This window comes from Epinephelus moara, chromosome 10 (genome assembly GCF_006386435.1).
Source record: "Epinephelus moara isolate mb chromosome 10, YSFRI_EMoa_1.0, whole genome shotgun sequence".
In the NCBI taxonomy this organism is placed as follows: domain Eukaryota; kingdom Metazoa; phylum Chordata; class Actinopteri; order Perciformes; family Serranidae; genus Epinephelus; species Epinephelus moara.
The window spans coordinates 29,762,186-29,782,867 of NC_065515.1; the positions used below are offsets into that span (position 1 = coordinate 29,762,186).

The 20,682-nt window shown below is 40.6% G+C and overlaps 1 protein-coding gene across 3 annotated transcripts in view; it reads right to left on the reverse strand.

The window, feature by feature from the left end:
- Positions 1–1,193: 1,193 nt before the first annotated feature.
- Positions 1,194–20,682, reverse strand: part of fnbp1l (formin binding protein 1-like) — a 57,939-nt gene continuing 38,450 nt past the window's right edge. Inside the window, exons 3-17 of one of the 3 annotated variants that reach the window (XM_050054676.1) lie at positions 20,260–20,310; positions 19,391–19,538; positions 17,826–17,888; positions 16,594–16,698; positions 14,901–15,029; positions 14,407–14,553; positions 14,019–14,246; positions 9,937–9,951; positions 8,951–9,060; positions 8,696–8,828; positions 7,279–7,373; positions 6,625–6,800; positions 6,111–6,148; positions 5,250–5,370; positions 1,194–2,990 (exon numbers count right to left, since the gene is read on the reverse strand). In XM_050054676.1, coding sequence (XP_049910633.1) covers positions 2,983–2,990; positions 5,250–5,370; positions 6,111–6,148; positions 6,625–6,800; positions 7,279–7,373; positions 8,696–8,828; positions 8,951–9,060; positions 9,937–9,951; positions 14,019–14,246; positions 14,407–14,553; positions 14,901–15,029; positions 16,594–16,698; positions 17,826–17,888; positions 19,391–19,538; positions 20,260–20,310 — 1,567 coding nt within the window. In that variant the 3' untranslated portion in view covers positions 1,194–2,982. Of the gene's footprint in view, positions 5,371–6,110; positions 6,149–6,624; positions 6,801–7,278; positions 7,374–8,695; positions 8,829–8,950; positions 9,061–9,936; positions 9,952–14,018; positions 14,247–14,406; positions 14,554–14,900; positions 15,030–16,593; positions 16,699–17,825; positions 17,889–19,390; positions 19,539–20,259; positions 20,311–20,682 lie in introns of all 3 variants that reach the window. The other 2 variants (XM_050054675.1, XM_050054677.1) reach the window with 2 other exon arrangements.

Consider the following 20,682-nt stretch of genomic DNA (forward strand, 5'->3'; position numbering starts at 1 on the left):
CTCATATCTGTAGGGTAAACCTGAAATGACAGCCAGCAGCCGGTTAGCCTAGCTTAGCATAAAGACTGGAAACTGAGGGAAACAGCTAGCCTAGCTCTGTTCGAAGGTAATAAAGTCCATGTGTTGTTTGATTCATATAAAGTGTAAAACTATAAAGTTGTGGGAAGCGATTTCCTCTCAATGTCAAACTATTTCTGTGATGCAAAATGGTGCAGATAAGATCGGAAAGTGTGGAGAAGCGTGACCAAAGTTCAAGTAACAACACCGACAGCATCTCTCTGTACATTTCACAGCTTCGTCAAAGAAACACAGATTACAACTGAGGAGTCGCCACCTGCTTCTAGATCGACAAGCAGCCAAATCATCAGTGGCATTTTGTCTTAAATAGCATCAACAGGAAGTCAAACTTTACTTCAGATGTGTAGTTTTGTTAGTCTGTTGAAGAGATACAGTGAATGGTTAAAAAAAACAGGATCACCAGAGAGACGAATGAATTCAAAGAATCTAGAAAATCATGCAAAGCAAAAGTTGGTCATTGCTCATTGAGAGTTACAAAAGAGTATAAAAACCATCAGGAAGAGGAAATTACTAGAGCTGTTTCTGTTTCTGGCTGCTACACAGTGGTCATTCATAAAGTTCACCCCTCTCTCAGCAGACAACACAGACCTTAGTTCATTCATCCGTCCGTTCATTCACTCGTTTATTTAATCCGATTCAAATGCTGTAGTACTTCAGGGCAAAGTGCATCAGTTCAATTCAAACCTTGTTGTCTCTCATGAAGAGTGTCAATCAAAACAAACCTAAAAACAATCACCATGGAAACACATTCAGCATGACATAAAAGATGTTAATATGTACAAATCATTCAATGGTAAAAACTAACGTCACGCATGTAACACAGGAACATGTACACACATTTACATATTAATAGGTACAGAGAGCCAAACATGCCAAAATTCAATGTGTTTTTTTTTGGCCTGTGTGGCCTTCCATAGACGTACGGACATGTTGTTGATACATGCGTGCGTGTCGTCACATTCACAAATACAACTGATTAAATGGCAAAAACTTTTTTTTCTTTTCTTTTTTTTTTTTTTAATGGAGATGCAGTAGAGTCTCCCCAAGGAGGTGAGGCTGAGCCCAGGTGGCTGATGGGAGATGTAGTCAGGCAGAAGCGCAGACACATCCGGATATGTATGGAATAATCCCTCCACAGTAAAACGACATGAAGTTTAAGGCAGAGTCTGACTGCAAAGACACCGGAGCTCCTTTTTCTGTTTGGTGTTATTGAAAGCGGCCCAGTCCGGCTGGAGCTGAGCTGTGGTTTGGTGAGGGAAGGCTCCCATCTGCTGGTCGACTGATGGAATTACAACCCAGGAAGAAGAGGAGGAAAGGTAGGAAGAAAGAGAGGGGTAGAAAGGTCCTGTATTCACCTGATAGTCCTGCTATCTGTCTGATGAGTAACATTAAATGCACAAAAATAAAATCATACTCATGCTGGACATCCATTAAAACATCACAATGACGCAGCATTCAACACACGACTCAGCCAAAGTTGCACACACACTTGTAAAGTTGGAGTTAAAGTCACAGATGCCTAATCATGTTGGGGGACACGTTATGGACATGCGACTGTATGAGGGTGAAGGCAGGCATGAGGAGCAGAGTGGCTCAGGCAGGCAGGCAGGCAGGCAGACATCACCAACAGAGCACAGATGATGATGACAGGGATGAGAGCAGCACTGACATTGTTAGTGGCAGCAAATACTGGAAACACAGCTGACCCTCAGAAGGTGACAAACCCTGATGATGAGTTTAAAATCAGCTGAACTGTCTCTCATGAGGAGCTGGAGCAAATGTTTGGGGGAAACGTTTACATGTTGACAGCTTGACTCAGAGAATAAATGGTAAGGAAACACTGAAATATTTTTTAAAAATAGTCAAGTACAAATGGCACGTGTAAAAAATGTGAATTGTACGCTGAGACAACTTAAAGCCGAAAGCTACAGTGTTCTTTTCTTTTTGAGTTTGGAAATAGCAATTTGACCAAAAAACATCTCATCACAAAGTTACTTACTTGATGTTTCCGAAGCTTTCAGCCACACCTTATGGCCTTCCTCTGCAGATGAAGTCACTCAGTTGCTATGTCATCTTTTGTGATGAGAATTTCTTGTCAAAATGCTATTTTACGGTTTGAGTAGCCCATGGCAGCTGCTACAAAAGACTTGGAAAAACTTTTCCTCCAACACTTTGACCTGCACCTACATAGGAGACTTGTTGAATTTATAAAAGGCAACTTTTCCTGTTAAAGCACAAAGCAGTCAGTGAATCAGTGAGGTGGGGAGATGCTCCTGTCATTAAAGGATAAATCCACAACCAATCAGAGAGAAAAAAAACTCCTGTTGCACTGCTCTCTGGGAGCTGAAACTCTGTGATTGGAGGAGGTGTGTAGCCATCTTTTAAGACCCTTACGGACCAGCAGGCAGCAAGTTGCAGCTTCTGTTTAGTCTAATAAAAGTCTGATAGTAGCTTCACCTTTCAGTCCAGCAGCAGAGCAGAGGGATTGTAGTTTCTATCCCTGTGAATGAGTACAAATCTTTCTGTTGTCTGCCACTGCTGCTGTGGTTTGACCATGTCAGACTTTTGCAACAAAATGTTCAGAAACTCCTGCAGATCAGGGTGGGTCTTCTCCAGTGGCTGCCACTAAATGATCCTAGTGCCTTTTTTGGCTTTAAGGTCATCTTCTCCTCTACTTATGACCCTTCATTCTTCCCATAGTAACCCAAAATGCTTTGCTGATTATGAATATGTGAGCATGCAGACATGCAAACCTGCCTCCCATCTTTCTCTTTCTCTTTCCCTCTCTACCTCTCTCTTTCCCCTCATTGCTCTCTTTCTTGGGTCACCCCCCCACCACCAATAATCAGCAATCAGCGTGAGCCCTCCACCAGCCAATCAAATCGCCCGGCCACCCTGCAGCCCTCAGGAACCTGCAGTCACATAGAGGAGAGAGTGAGTTACTACAAGACACACAAGGTGCTGCAATTGTCCCTCTCACACACTAATACACACACACACACACACACACACACACACACACACACACACACACACACACACATATGATTGAAGTTTGACAAAGAGGTGTGTTTTAAGAGAATCAAAGTGTTCATACAGAGAGACCGCCAATTCATTTTTAATAGAGTTGACTTTAAGGAGATGAATCACCAGAAAGTAAATAGAAAGACAGAAGGAAGGAAAGGGGAGGGGAGGAAAGGTAGAACATGAGGTAAGACAGGTGGATAGAAGGAAAGAGATGAGGACATGGAAAGACAGGAAAGAAGGAAGCAAGTACATAAAAGACAGAAGGAAACAAATGTTCAAAAAAGGAGGGAAGATGAGACTGAGGAAAATAAAATTGAGAGCCAGGGAAGGAGGGATCAAACAGGAGAAAGACAGAGGTAAAAGTGCAGGAGGGGAGGACAAATTGGAGGAGAAAGACGAGAAGGGATGAAGTAAATGAAAGGTCAACTCGCAACTGATTCACAGAGTGGAAGAAGGAAGAAAAAGTTAGTTTTTGTACATTTGGCAGCCTCCTCTTTATCCACACTCTCCCAGTGACTGTAAGAGCTGATAACATGAAAATGCCAACAAATAAATGGTAGCAACACTTTCTAGTTAGCTGCTCTCTGCATACAGTCACATATTATTTGGCTGCCATGATTCTGCACCCTTGTTTGTACTCCAAGGTGTTGGCTGCAATAATAACCCTTCCAGTGTGACTGCATGGAGATAATCAGCTGGCACAGTTACTGTGAAACACCTGCAGTAGAGGATTATACTATCATGGATACCAGTGGAAACTCTGATGGTCAGAGCTGTTTTTAATCAGAGACTCAAACAATGACCAAGAACAGTCCATTTATGAGCACAAGATCACATAAAATACATGATTTGTCAGTGAGAATAATAAGAATTGTTCTTACAGACTCCTTTAACTGAGGTGAAACCATTTTCACACTGCACACTTCCTAACTTTATCTCCTAACTTCAGGTTTCTAAATTAGGAATTAAAGAATATGGCTGGTGATACATTAATATATTTCCTATTGTTCACCATAAAATAAAAAAAGAATTTCTGGTTCTAACACGTATTATCGTTGTATCTCTTATTCCTCTGTACTGCCGGAAATACTCAGGAGAAAAGTGGTTCCCAACATGGGGTCCAGACCCCTCAACGGGTCCCAAGAAAAATGTGAGGGGCCACCAGATGATTAAAGGGAGAAATCATATATTTCTGTTGTGCTTTTTCTTATGACTACTTTAAATTTCTCTTAGGTTCACATGTGGTCCAGACCTGTCGTACAAGTTATGTACAGATGACTTTCTCCGCAGTGGAAAAAAACACAGCATTTGACTTCATAATTTATGCCTCTCTCAAATTGAATTTAGATGGGGTTTTTTCATGGGATTTGTTGATGATAAATAAAAACGTAGAGTAACACCAGCCTTATCCTTTAAAACTTCTAGCCCTGCTTTGAAAGGACACACAACAATAAGAAGACTGAATGAGCCAAACTCCTGTAACTGTGTGATAACACACCACCAAGGCTGAAACCAGACAAACCTCTGCAAGTGTAATTCAACATTTAGTGTGATGGCACAGGTAACACAGAAAAAAACAAATGTGCATGTACACACACAGACACACACACACACACACACACACACACACACACACACAAAACAATCAGACAGAAATAAAAACAGATGAAACATGAATCCAAAGAACTTAAAATCAACTTTAAATGTCTCCAGTTTTAAAAAAGAAACATCAAAATAATTAAAAAATAAATTGTCTCTAATATATTACATAAAACTTCAACACTTTGATCGATAAGAAGTGGTGTAGCCTTTACACGAGGCTCAAAACAGCAGTGGAGACATTCACACACACAGAGAAACGCTTCATATACAATATACAAACACCTTCAAATAGGTTTGTCCTATTTGTCTCTGTGCTCACTCACCTCTGAAACACCAGTCCCACAGATATGAGAGGAGGACAAATGATTACAGGGTTAGAGGGAAAAACAGGAGGACAGAGAGAGAGCTGATGAATGTCCATGCTGTCTTTTTTTCCTTTTGTAGTGTTATGATGAGGAACAGAAAGCAGGGAGGATGGAGAGGACGACAGACAGGATGAGAGGACAGACCACAGAGTTAGCTTCAGATGTAGGTGACAGCACCTTTGCTGTTTTTCTCCATGGTGATTTCTACATAGGAGGTGGGGACGTAGCCCTCCTCTCCACTCTGCTTCCTCGCCCGCGTCCAGCCGTCGCCTTTATCCTCCTCGATGATGTACAACACCTGCAGCGGAAAAGTTTTTAAATGACTTTCTGAATAAAAGTACACCAAAATATGTTTATTCTCATCACTAAAAATAAAGTCTATTACTCAGAACAGAGGCCTCCATTAACACAGCAAAGCCAAATGTATATATTTTAAAAGCCCTTTAGTGTAGTTTTTAATTTTAATGAGAATACTGTCTAATTATCTCGATGATAACCACTCTTGTTCGTAATCAAATGAGCCAACCCCACTGCAAAGTCATGTAGACTACATGTTGCTAATGTCTCAGTGTCCAGTTAAGATTTTTTGAGGGGAAACATTTTTCTGTAGGCAAATATTACAATAGTGTAATTTCTTATATTACCACTAGGAGTCGCCAAATCAGATATTTTAAAACCTTACACAATGAGGGTTTAAAAAGCAAACAATAAGTCTGGAACTTTTCTATATATCCATTGTTGTCAACATGATTTTCCAAAACAGCTGGGCACTGTAGTTGTTAGCAAATATTATTCAAACAAGAGGAAAGAGTGCTTTTGTTGGGGGACTATTTTCACCAGCGGATGAATCCACATTTGGTGTTTCAGTGAGTATTTACAGCAGCCACAAGGTGTATGTGGAACTGAGTTGAAATAAACTTGAGTGTGTGTTTTTATAACAGACAGATGAATAAGATTAATCAGGCTTTGGATAAACAGATAACACTTGTTAGTAGGAACAGTTCAGAATCGAACAAAATTAAAAAAAACAGGCATTACCTCGTCTTCTGCCATCACCAGCGTCCCCTCATTCTGACCTGAGAGTCAAACAAACCACAGTGACATCAAACACACATCAGCGAAAGTTTTGGCCTTTGACTACTTTTTGTGAATTTAGTTTTTATGTTGGTACACATAAACATTATATCTTGTTTACAATGAAAAATATACAAGTATGTGCATACAGGATAATCCAAAGTGCTGGTCACTGGCCACAATGTTTGGTATATTTAAACTTTGGCATTAAGGGAACAGACCGTGGAAGTGGCTAAGATAATCAACTGTGTTTCTATCATGTTAACTTGTTAGATAACTAACCTGCAGTGTCTGTACAGGTAACCATCACTGCCTTAATGTCAGACACATCTTCAGTTTCACAGCTGCCAACATTTGGAGGATAATAGCCACAGTAAGTAGCAACATGCTAACAATAACATTGGTTTTACTGCCATGTTAGCCTCCTGTTAATGGTTAACTGAAGATATTTCAAACACTTAATGCTGTTTGTACGTACCATCGAAGGAGTAGAGCGCTTTGCAGTGTCCGATGACAGGCAGCGGGTCGTCATCATCAAATTCATCATCAAACTCGTGCGGGTCGGGGTTGGGTTGTCCGGGCTGTGGAGGACTGGAGCGCTTGTGAGGCGTGTGATGCTCCTGACTGGTGTCATCTGTGTAACTGCCCTCAGGACTGACGGGAAACAAACAGAGGGACTGAGCTTGTGTTTGCATGATTAAAATATATCACTGCTCCTTGCTTATACACGATAGCAGAGACCAGACATGAAGTGTTTATTACCATGAAGAAAAATGAATGTTAGCAGGAATATTATAGGCTGAACCAGTGTTAGGAGGCCTGATGTCTAAATCAATTTCTTAAATCACATACAAAACAGGAAAATTCCAAGTTTTAAAAAGGTGGAATTTTTCATAATGCTTTATTTTCCAAAGAAACTGTTCAAAAGGAGTCCTAAAGTAAAACATACGAGTGACTCACAGTAAAGACTCCTTACTACATTGATTCACTTATAATGTGAAAAAGAGAAACAGTACATTGATTCTTTACATGTCAGTCATAAATACCTAATGTTTAAATATTTGGCCTGACCATCTTTCTCTCTCTCTGTCCATATGTATTTATATGTTTGTGTTTTTGTGTAGGACTTTACCTTTCTCTGCCTTGAGGAGTGTGATGGTGGTTGTCAGCGCTGTGTCTTCTGTCTCCTCTGGAGCTCTGCTTTCCCTCCACCTCAGCTAACCAAGTCTGTCAACAGAGAGAAAGAGAACATTTCTGTTAATATCACAGGGAGTATAGTCTGGCTGACACCACCATCATCCACACAGGGCATCTCTTTATGTACTTGACCAGGAGATCGCACTATCACCCACTATCTAAGACTAATGAAAATGCTTAAAGAGGCAACAGATAGGATTTGGGTTTTTTTAGCTTGGCGCCACCTAGCGTCAGCGGTGTTGCTCGCACTGTCGCAAAGACCAAATTGATCGTGGGGATCAGAGATAATCAATAAAATGTAGGCTGTAAAGCCACCAGTATACCTCTATGTATATGTAGAATGAGAAGGTGTGTGGACGCTATACTAAATAAATGAGTAAAGAGACCGAGCAACAATTATCAGATTTATCTGAAGAAAAAACAAATAGTAATGCAAATAATTATACCAGAATGCACAGTACCAGTACAAACAACTGACAGTAAATTATACCAATATGTACAGTATCAGTACAAACAACAGTAGACACGTAAGGGATTATATATAGTGAGCCGGTGACTGTTGAAAAATATCACTGTCCGAGGGCTGCTGTAGAATGGCAACGAGGATGTCAGCCGACCAACACTCGCTACCCGGTCCCTGGTTGCGGCGGTTTGCGATGCTGGCCAGCTAGGAGTTAACTAGCAGCCAGTACAGTACAGTACAGTCCTCTCTCGTCTAGCTAACATTTAGCCGTGTTACTTACTGATCCATTAGAAAGAAAGCTAGCTGGACATTGGTTTTGAAGCCTCTTTGGTCACGGAGCTCCCTCCATTTCTTGAAGGCCTGACTGAGGTTTACTCTTGTTTTTCCTCTTCTTTTATCACTCTCCTTTTTGCTCTTCTTTGCCTCCTCAGACAGAGGAGCTTGTTTTCTTTTGCTAGGCCGTTTTTCACTTGTTTCCAAACTTTGTCTGTCTGCCATTGTGCTCGTGACTCAACTATCTCATGACCAGCTCCTCATAAGGACCAGCTCCAGTCCCTGATTGGCTGACCGACCAGTTTCGCAATACATGACGCGTTTCCTGCCGTAAAGCAGATTTTTTTCCGCGTAATTTCGCCCCCAGTGGCAAAAGCTTATTGCAAAGATTGCAAAGCCACAAAGTAACCTATGTAAACGCTGATAGTCTGATTTTACTGTGGCCACTACCCTGTGCAACCCACATTATTTTCATGACGATATTTAGGAAAAGATGCCATCTGTTGCCTCTTTAAATGAAACTTTTTTTTACCTATTATCCGTCTTCTCTTCTCTTACCCTGCACCTCACTCTTGGGGTTAACAGTTTTCTTTAAATCCAAATCTCCCTTTCATACCTCGTTTTTGTGGATTTCTGAGCGCAGTTTCTCCATGTTACATATGGTCTCTGATATTTTAGGCTGCAGGCTGCTGGGGTCTCCCATCTGTGGATTCTTCTCATACACATCCTTCATCTTGTTCAGGGCATCTCTGCAAGACACAAAACATTCACAGGAGTTGATGGGATGGACTAATGGCAATAAGCAGTTAAAAGGTCATGAAAGGAAGGCAAAACATGAGCATATCCACAACAATTATTTCTTGATTTCTACCTCTGATCCATCTCTTTCTGCAGCTCTTTGCTGAGTTCGTCGATCCTCTGCTGCAGCCTCTTCCTCCTCTGTTCAGGGGGTAAGTGGCTGAAATCCTCCAGAGAGGGGGCCTGGTGGTAAAAAACAAACAAACACATATCTCAAACTACAAGCCAACTCTAGAGTGAAGTCAGTCATGTGGAGGAATGATCTTGGGAAAATACAACAGATGGAATAAAGACTAATCTATAGGGTTCTCTGAGGTGTAGAGAGATCTGTTGAAATAGTAATTATACCACTGACTTATTTCCAGCACTTTTGCTGAGCCCAGCTGCCTCCACTAAACTTTTTCCACAGAACGAGACTTGAAAATAAGCAGCTCGAATCAGCATGTAGCTGTTGCGCTCAGATTTGACTTATAGTTAATAAAAGGCAGATAATCACTGTGTTATCAATGCTTAAGTGCAAAGAAAAATTCTCAAGGTGTCAGGCATTAAAACTGACCGATGCACCAAACATCCCAAGACATGTTGAGGCTGAATCTGTGACCTCGTAAAACAGACAGGCATGTAGGAAAAATCCAATTTAAAATCAATACCTGGTGCTCAATACTAATAAATGCTTGGATGTTCAGATACTTGTTTGCTGGGTTGGTATTCAAACCTAATTCTAAGTATTAAAAAGCTTTGAGTTTTACCTCCTTGATGCTTTCCTAATGACATAATTTTGCTTATGATGTAACCTAAGCTCCCTTCTGGGAGTGTGTCCACACTGACCAGCTTCACTGTGCAGCAGCTGTGTTAAAAAAAGACTAAAACTGGGGAACTCTTTTAATATTTATGTGGCAGGAAATCTATTTTAACTAGGAGAGGAGACTTTGCTATCACTACTGGGTTTATATATTGGACACTATGGGAAGTCCTACATGGTGAGGATACATGCAGGAGCACCTACACTGCTGAGTCTTCTTGTGACTACTCTATAATCACACTCTCGCACACACTTACCATCTTGACTGACCACTGACGCATTAACCGTTACAGTAAAAAGAGACAAACAACATGGGATGCTGGTTAGTTGTCAGTATGTCAATATAGCCACGAACATGTCAGCTGGTGAGCATGAAAACCAGTCAGATCGATATGTGTTCCCAGTGTTCCCAGAGGGTAAAACTCAGAGACACAATCAGAAGTGAATCACTGCACACCAGGAGGCTAGGGTGAATATTCTAACATAGTTCATGTTTATTAATTAACAGATTAAATCACAGTAATTATTTGATAGTTATTCTAACCTGCTGTTTGCAGTGATTCACTTCTGATTTTATCTCCTGCTTTCATCAGCGACTGAGGATGTTTTCTTGTGAGGAGAGGAAGCATTCATTTAATTACTAAGATCTCTTTGGCATAAAACCACTAACCTTTCAATAACTAAGTGGCTTTTAGTGGTTAAATAATGAGAAAAAACATCCCTAGAGCCATGTTTAAATGACTGGGTCCTGTTTTTGTTTGTATTATGAATGTGCCAGTGCTACCTGAGCCACATTACTCAAATTACTGTCATAATTTTCCACAGCCCATTGAAATGTACTTGAAATTACTTATTATGTTCGCACAAACCCAATGATACACAGTCTACCATCACAGAGTGTGTTTACATGGACATGAATAACCTATTATGTATTTGAGCATGTATACACCAGATCCTGTTTTCAGAAACCGGGACAAGACCTTATCCTGTTTATGAGAAAACTAAATATGCTACCTGGAGTAAACCAAAAGCAATCTGGATATTGTTGCATGTTTACACCTTATCCTGGTTATCAAGTGTCGCTCACTAACTGCACAGCCACAGCTTCAGCCAAGTGATTTAACCGTAAAATAAAATATGGCAGCAGCCACAGCTTCACTTCCGGAAGCGGTGAAGAAACAGAGTTTTGTCTTTCGCTAATGAAAGAGGCTGCGTTTTTTTTTTTCCCACTGCTCCCCTGTCCTATGCGGTAGTAGGGACAGTGACGGCTGGTGTCGGTCAAAGTGAGGACAGGCAGCATAACTGCTTTCAGGAACAGCGTTAGGCGAGTAACTACTATAACTACGTAATGTGTGTCTGTGTGTGTGTGACTGTCTTTGTGTGTGTGGTTGAGAGAGAGACAGAGAGAGTCAGTGAATGTGCTCAGAGCCCACAGCTGTTGGCGATCGCAGAGAAGAAATCAGCAGTTAAGCTGCCAAGTGGTAGTAAAACTAAATTTACTGTGTAATGTTTAATATTTCCTGTTGCTCTCATTCTCAATCAGTGACCAGGTTACCAGTATTTTCCATGTATACGGGGAATATGAGTGACTGTATTTCTCTGTGCATATCTAAACACTATATCCCCATAATAATCATAACCAGTATAAGGCTAATAAACAGGTTATTCATGTCCATATAAACACGCTCATATATGACAAAGAAAAGCAGCAGATCTTGACATTTGAGAAGCTGGAACCAGAGCATCTGTGACTTTTTTTTGCTCGAAAATTTAGTAAAATTATTCAAAATACTTTCAAATTATGCAAAAACAATCTGCTTTGTAAATGTTTAATGAATTCAATATTTCAGCGTGTTATTTGGCCTCAGGGATACACGTGATGTGCTTTGGTGAGAATCACTGAATGTAAACATAACATTTTAAACTGACTTTCTAAAAACATGATAAAATCCCAGCTTTCCCTGTCTGGTATACATCTCTCCAAATTAGATAATTTCCCAAAAGCAGTGGATATCATGTCAGTAGTCAAGCGAACGGTCGGATCAGCCAATCATAGACGATCCTGACCGAGCTGACAGGAGAAGACGCCAATCAAAGTGTTGGCTTTGTCCGAGGCTGGGTGTTATTTAAACTTAAACTGTCTGAAAGCAGAAAGTTCTGCTTCAGAGCATACTGACATTGTTAGTACTTCAACACACACACACACACCACTGCAAACTCAGGCCAACATCAGAGCAACACACTTGATGTTGGAAACTAGTTTTCCCCCACGCAACACTGCAACCAGAACACCAAAAACCCTAAAATCCCTCTCAGACACACACACACACCATCTATCACCAAGGATCCTCCATCTTGTGATTGGAGCAAAAATCTGTCTCATAAAAAAAAGGAGAGAAAGGATCACACAAAAACAAAAGAAAAAGAGGGAATAAGGAAGGGAAGGGAAGAAAGAGAAAGAAGAAAGATAAATGAGTGACAGAAACAACACAACAGGGTGTCTGCAAGAGTCATGTTAAAAGTTTAGAAAATAAAATAACATCTAATCAAATCAGACCCATGAGAGCAAAAAAAACTCTCTATAAAAAAAAACACAACACCTTTATGACATCTAAAATGTCAGTTAAGATTTCAATGACTAAATTTAAAGTAATTGAGGGCCTCGTTAAAATTAGAAACTGCAGACACCCTGTGGAAGAAATTTAAAAACCAAAATCAAGTCAACCGGTCAATCAAACACTACAACGCAACTTCCTGTCTCACCCCTCTCCTCAGGCCCCTCAAATTCTGGGGGATTCTGGGTACTGTAGTCTTTATCTCAGACAGATAGTGGCTCACTAAGTCAGTGTTGAAGCGGGTTTGAGGAAAAATGTTGGAGGTGGACCGGGGACGGGAGGAGGAGGAGAAGGAGAAGGAGGGTGGTGGAGGAGGAGAGGAGGAAGGGGACTGGAGGGGAGCAGGAGGACAGGACAAAGCCAGAGGTCAGGGAGACATATTATTTATTCGTAAAGGGACAGTTCACCCCAAAATAAACTCCTATTTTTCCTCTTGCCTATAGTGGTGTTTATCAGTCTGGACTGTTTTGGTGTGAGTTGCTGAGTGATAGAGATTTTAGGTGTGGTGCGTTTTAAGCACACGCCAAATCCAGTGCCATCTACTTCTTTTGCTGATATACTGCTGATATATATCACCACCACACAGCAACCCACACAGAAACAATCTAGAAAGATAAATAGCACTACAGGGAAGAGGAAAAGTATGGATATTTGATTTTGGGGTGATTCAAGTTTACATGGATATTATTCACAGGAATCCCACCAAATCATGAAAGAGTTATAAACATGACTCGTGTATGACTTTTCCTTTGATGACTTCAAACTGACTCATTCAAGTTTATGAACACAGGAAGTCAGCCACAGAGATTTTATTAGAGGCCCCGAAAACTTATTGTCTTAACCATCCTCTTAGTGTGAGCCAAGAATGAGCCAAAGTTACAACAGGTTTACTTATTTCAAGTTTTCAGGGTCTTTAAAATTCTGACTTGTATTAGACACACCTATGAAAATTTAGTGCACCATGTGTTAAACAATTAAACTGACCCATGTACACAAACACACACCCTATCCATCACACAGGTTCCTGATACTGTGAAACAGCTGATGACGCTAACATAAACCAACAACAGGTAGTTACTGATTCACCAACACAGTCTTTATGGAGAGGGGCAAGGTCCAAGGAGTGTATCAGAGAAAAGGTTTAAGAGTGTTGTTACAAATGCTGGAAAGGTGACAAAAAAACCTACAACCCCAGACTAGCTGAGAGAGCAACTGAGGAGCAGAGAAAGTAATAAAACATGAGTGTTCAGGATGTGACTAATAAAGCTGATGTTCAGCTGCAGGGTGGGGGATCATAATTGCACCATTAACCATAATGAGTCTGCGAGGAGGACAACTCGGGTACTTTCCCAAATTACATTACTGAAGAGTGACTTGACAACAAGCAACATTAAAGAAAAGTCTTTGTTGTTTATAAAAATTAAACAAATAATCAAATTGTGAAGGCGCTGTCGATGACTACAATGGAGTGTATTATGAAGAGCCCTCAAAAGCATTTCCTTCCAGTCATAATGCATTACTGTCTATACTTAAAGGAACACATGATGTATACTGACACACAGATATCAAAGATTAACTACAGGCATCCTATGAATGTTTAATAATAGCTTTTCAGCAGAGGCTACCTTCTTCTTCTTTCTTGTTATGTGTAGTCAATACTTCTGCTTCATTAGATAAGAACGCAGCGACAACAAAGACATGACACCACCCTTCACTCCTCGTACCTTTGGTTTCTTCCCAAACAGCCACAGCTTGTTCTTGGTTCTACTCATAGGGTGTTTTGGGTCTTGTCGTGGCCCCGGGGCCCCGTCTCTGTCTCTGTCTCCTTTGGGTGTGTTGCTAATGGTGCCATCTGAACCTGTTCTGCTCAGATTCTGACTGAAGTCCTCAAAGGGGAAGTCGCCCGGAGGCTCGAAGCCCGATTTAAACGACTCGATGACAATGGATGAATCCTGGGAAGATGGGAAGATAGAAACAGATGAGTTGTGGCAAAAAGTTCTTCTGTACGCTCTCTCCATCGCTCCCCTACAGAAACATCTTATTTCTTCCATTTCAGTTCTCTTTCTGTTTTCTCTCTTCTTTCCTACACCTGTACTCCACTCAGCTACATACCCTTTTATTATCAACAGCTTTAGCAGCAGAAACCATTCCGTCTAGACATTTAGTGATGATGGGAATGACTCTCCGCTCGGCCTCGGCAAAGCTCCGGTACGTCTCTCCGAGCTTCACCGTCCGGCGTTCGTCCATGTCCTGCAGATTCTGTAACGCCAATAACAAAGTACTGACACTGACACTTCAACAAGACTGTTAGCAGTAAACAACCTGTCAGAGACACCAGATCCTGCACTGATAGCCAGTCAGTGTATAAGTTTACATGAGACAAGCTGCTGAGGTAAACATTTAATGGGGCACTCATGCAGGGGAGACAGTGACATGCTGAAACCAAACATTAGAAATAGGTGAAACAGAAGGTGAAAGGTGAGTAAAATTTCACTGAATGATATTGTAATTCAATTTGTAGTCAGGTAGAAAGATGAAATTTTGGTTAGGACTGATTCAAGCCAAGTCAAACACGGATGCGAAGCGACAGCAGATGTTTGCTTTACCTTGAAGATGTGTGGTATGGCGTTGTTGAAATGTTTCCACTGCTCTGCGTTGAAGTTCTGCAGCTGAGCAGCGTACTCGTTCTTACTCTCATCAGCCATGTGAGTGCGCAGGTAGAACTGGGCTTTGGCCTGAGGAATTACAGGAACACTAACATTAAAACCAAATTAGGTAAAGCCTCAACAACCTCTTCTCTGTCCAACACGACCACACGAGGAAACTGCACACATAATAGCACCCATTCTGAACCCTAACAAATGGAACCGCTGCTGAAACCCAGTGCTGCGAATAATATATTATTTTGCATTTCTCTCTTTAAAGGGACAGGTCACCTAAATTCAACATGCATTTTTCCCTCTTACCTCTAGTGCTATTTATCAGTCTAGGAGCTAGATTGTACTTGACTTGTGGTGCTCAAAGCGCCAACAGAAATTACATTTGGAAAACTCAACAGCAATGTCTCGTTCCAGAAATCATGACCTGGTTACTCAAGATGATCCACAGACCTCGTTGTGAACAGTTTCATGTAGGAACCATCTTCTTTTTAGCGACCTTCCCCTGCCAACTGCGTCAACATGCAGAAGGAAGTGTGCATCTACTGCTAGCTCACCTGGCACCACTGAGCTAGATAATATTACAGCTCTGCCAAGGAGGACGCCATTAATGCTTACACCTAATGCTGTCGTGAGCACGAACCTTTCATCCGTGAGTAGATGCACTCTTCCTTCTGTGCTGTATTACAGTAGGATTTTGCAGTTTGGTAGAATGAAACTGATTGCAACAAGGTCTATGGATTATTTTGTGTAACTGGGTCATCATTTCTGGAAAGACATTGATGTTGAATTTATCAAATTATTATTATTTTTTGGCACTTTGAGCACCACAAGCTGAGTGCCATCTAGTTCCATTATATTGGAGAAACGGCACACATCTCTACGGCCAATATTTCCCAACACTCGGAAACTCACACCAAAACAATCTAGACTGATGAATAGCACTACAGGTAAGAGGAAAAATATGTATTTCTTATTTTGGGGTGAACTGTCCCTTTTAAGGAAGGAAAGTTGTGTTTTAATAGATGGTCCAACAGCAGAAACTAAGCAGAAACATAATGCTGTGGATTTCTACTGCCTTGATCACTACTAAAAAAAGTAATATATTTATAAACTTAAAACTACTTTAATATGAGCATTTCTAACACATCTCATCTTATTTCTATACTTATTCCATTCAGGCTGTTTTTAGACAGTACCTCGTCTAAAAACAAGGCTTAGTGGGCTGTGCTTTAACCTCTGTTTGGAAAGGTTTATTTTCCTTCAAGCTTTAACTTAATCCACCTAGTCTAATTATACAGTAAGGGTGGAGGGAAAAAGGGAGCTACAGTATAATTTCATAGGCATCAATTATACACTACTAACTTTAAGAAAAACACAACTTATTCTATTATTGAATTGTTGGACTTGAAATGTGGATATTATGCCAAAAGATGAAAAAACAACAACTGTATGTTCATGCCCTACCATGGTAAACATTTTGCTATGGCTCATCCAGTAATTCACTGTCTTTGGTTAGGTGCCCACTAAAGACTGAAGGTAAACATGCTGGTATTTTCATTGATAATAAAAGAAAGGAGAAGTTGGCTCAAAGGGGAACAAATTTTTTACGGTAGTTGTGTTGCAGGTGCGTGCTTCCTACCTTCTCCACCTCCGATTTGGTGGCATTGATGTCATTATCTAACCGATCATAGGTAATCTGGGATTTCTCTGCTTCTCTACACTCTCTCTCAAACTTCTTTTTACTCTAAGGAGAAAAAAAACACAAGGAAGGAACAATGTTAAATATATCAAGAAACATAAAGAACACACTGTACATCCTCTTAATTATAATGCACCATCTCTATTTCCTGTCATTTTCAAAAAGTACTCAGTGAATAAACCTAAAAAAAATGTGAATGGGAGTTTAAAAAAAGGCAAAGAGGGAGAGAGGGAGATGAATCAGGCAGAGGGAGATAGTTTACTTCCTGCCAGCCCATCTGGGTCACATTAGTAGTGAAGGAAACACAGTGAATAGCTGAGACATTACAGTCCAGTCACCAAGTAGTCACTATTAAAGTCATGCAGACCACACACTGAAACACTCTCCATCACATGTGCCAGAATAAAGCAACTCTACTAATGGGCTGTGGGCCAAAAATTTGTGACTGGGCATGCATTATTTATAAATTTAACAAGCGGCAATTAGCATTTTTGCCCTTATGGAATTGTGGTGGTTAATTATAAGTCTTGTAATGAGCAGATTGTTATAAAATAACTCCAGCAAATGCAATTAAATGACCTCAGAAGTGAACAAATGGAATCTCTCTCTCTGGAGCCTTTTGGGAGCCAACAAGAAGGTTGTCGGGGGCCAAATGTGGTGCATGGGCCTTTGCTTTGTATTGATATGGGAGGGGCTGGTCTACACTGAGGCCTGTGTGTGTGTGTGTGTGTGTGTGTGTGTGTGTGTGTGTGTGTGTGTGTTTCCTGGTCCTGGCCCCTGTCCTTGGTCCCCAAGGACTGGGAACTTTGCCAGGATGAAGAAAAGGACACTGCTGTCTTTTCATAGTCCGTAACAAACACTCTCATATTATACTTTCTGTTAATTTGGACAGAACAGCACAGAGGAGCATTGAACACTGATGTTGATATGAAAACACACAAGTACTGCAAATGCCATGTTTGTCTCTTCACTAAATAATGGCATGTGTGAAATTAGGCGAGGAGAGTGGATACCCATTTGTCCGACAGTAACCTCTGTTTGCATTTCTTGCATTCCTCATGCAAACAAGTATGAGACGAGTACAGCTGGCCGTCCCTAACAGAGAATATTTACATTAAACACTTAATTTTTTTCTCTCCACCCCTCCTCCTTCTCCCTCCCTCCTCACTTACATTGTCCATCTGTTTCCAGCAATGATCCAAATACTGCTGGGCCTTCCTGCCCTCCTGTAGGTGCTGCTCATGTACACACACACACACACACACACACACACACACACACACACACACACACACACAGAAACATACACAGACACACAAACAACAGACATTCACACAGAGACACAGGAAAATACACATAAATAGTGCATAAAAAACACATTCATATGCACATACACAAAATGACTGGAACAATTGTGTCACAGTTACAGACACACTAACAATCCACTGGAAGGAAAAGTGCTGAGATCACACACAGATTTATAAGAGTCAAGTGACTGAGGCAGTAAAATAACAAATTCAGACTCAACTGCACTGAAAACTAGTTACTCATTACATCATTATGAAAGTTTTGCATCTGTGGTTAGAAAAGCATATTGTTAGGAGACAACACGTTAATAAAATCTGTTTGATTTAAAAAAATATTTGATAAAAAAAATCCCAGCTCACTGCCTACTTACTACCTTTTCCCAAAGCTTTGCCCTGCATGCAGCAGATTTTGCCGAGTTGCCATGGAGATGGAACTGTTGATATGCACTGACGACGACCACATGATGTGGTTAAAGTCTCGGAAAGGCTCGAAGTGGACCTTGAATGGGGACCATTTTATAGAACCAACAATTCACTAAGGTCAAAAATGAATTCTGATGCTTAACTTGTGAGCCAACACTGAGGAGACGTCTTACAAGTGCTGTGGGTGAAATCACAACAGCGATCGTGCAGGCATGTCAACAGATGTACCCCCATGTGCTCACAAAGACAATGTGATATGATTAAAAGCTCCAGGAAGAGCTGGTGAGTACACCTGTTTCCAAAGTCAAGAGTTAAATTTTATGCTTTAAAAAATTACATAAATTTTATTTTATTTATTAATATAAAGTTTTCCATCACAGGTTTTACCTAAAATCTCTTTACTTATATATTTTCGTAGTTTGATGTCCAGCTGACATGAAACATGGATATATTCACATAAATACATAAGACCTTTTACCTACTTTAAAATGAAACTCAAAGCCTGAACCTGAGAGCAGAGATAGTTAACAAAAACTGGAAACTGATTACCAAGCGAGTGAAAAAGCAATATGTCATGTAACAGCCACAGCATATACCTTGTGTCTCATAATATGTCACTGAGCAAAATGAATTGGAATATTTGATGCTTTACAGCACAAAACAAGAAGAGGGCACTGTTCTTCCAAAGCACATTGATCTCAAATTCTCAGACCTTATGGCATCAGCAGATGGTGGAAGAACTAAAAGACAGATGGTTAACATCACATCCAACATATTTATCCTCTTGAGTGAAGCCAAACAGAAAATAAATGCATTTGAGGCGACATACAGGATACAAAGGGCAAACAGCAACATCCGTTTCATGACAGGAAGCAACAAGTTTTCGGAGAAACCTGGTCTTAATTATCAATAGCTGCACTGAACACCATTGGAAATAAGCCTCATGTGTCACTTTTATTCAAAGATAAGCAGAGAAGAGTAAAATACAAACTTGTGAGTGTACTCACGTGTTTCCTTTCAGCTTTGAGGTCTTGGCTGTACCTCATCAGCTCTCCGTACACCTTGTGAGCCATCTCCTCCGCCACCACCTCCCTCTGACCAGCATAGTCGTTGAGTTCGTTGAGTACAGAGTAGAAGGACAGACATGATGTGAACCTGCACAAGAGACACACATTAAGCATGTGATCAACAGGGTAAACAATATGCTTCCTTTCTGCTCTGTTCCTACATAGGTGCAGCGTTAGTTCAGGGTTGTAGACAAGCAGGAGTCTAAATGATACACTGATATCATGTGTAGTGTATGATGTCATAGTTTACTTTATTGATGAATCTCCTGCATCATTTTAGCTTTTGCACTGACTGCATTTCATGCAAATCTTCAATTCAACATGTTCCTTTACTAAAACCACTTTTTTGTACTTCTTTGTACTATTTTGCACTAAACTTTAAACCTGCAACAAAATGTTTCCCTCTCTGTATTTACAGCTCTTATCTTCTATCATTCTGAAACAATTCACAAATTCCAAGAATTGATTTTTGTACATTGTTCATGAAGTTTTTTGCAGTTAACTTTAAATAGGACGTATACTTCTCTGCTTCCATGGTAGTCATTTGAGGGTGAGAAATATTTTACTTCCAAATTTTATACATTTGCCTACATGCACAACTATGTAAAACAAAAAGGGTTGTAGACAGACAAAATAAATGAAACCACATCAAACTCAGTATCAGTCTGCATCCTGCAAATAACCAGTCAAACAGGAGGACCAGCACCGGGTGATAAAATAAACCATCTAGTAGGCCTTTTTCACTCTCGCAGTGTGCAGACATCCAAAAAGACTGAGGCAAAATAGAACAAATTTCTAAGTTTACTCACCTCGGCTCCTCGTCTTTGGAGCGTTTTGGACAGTATTTCTTTACCAAGTTCCTGATAGGAGACAGAGAGGCAGACACAGAAGTTAAAAATACGGTCTGATATTTTAAGCCTGGTAGAGAGGCAGGTATACTAACAAGATGCATGCAGTCAGACAGGCACACACACACATACACCTTCAGGATCTCAGTATTTTATTAAAGACGAATCAAAGATTTAAACATCAAAGCCTCTGCCTGCCCGTTCCCTCAGGCTCTGACAACACACACTCCCCTACAGTACAGCAGCGGGTTAATGATTTAACTGCAGAGCGGAGGAATGTATGTGTGTGTGTGTGTGTGTGTGAGTGTGTGTGTGAATGAGAGAGAGAGAGAAAGAGACAGTGTTTTTAACGACAAAAAAGGAGTCTTTCTTGTGATGTATTGT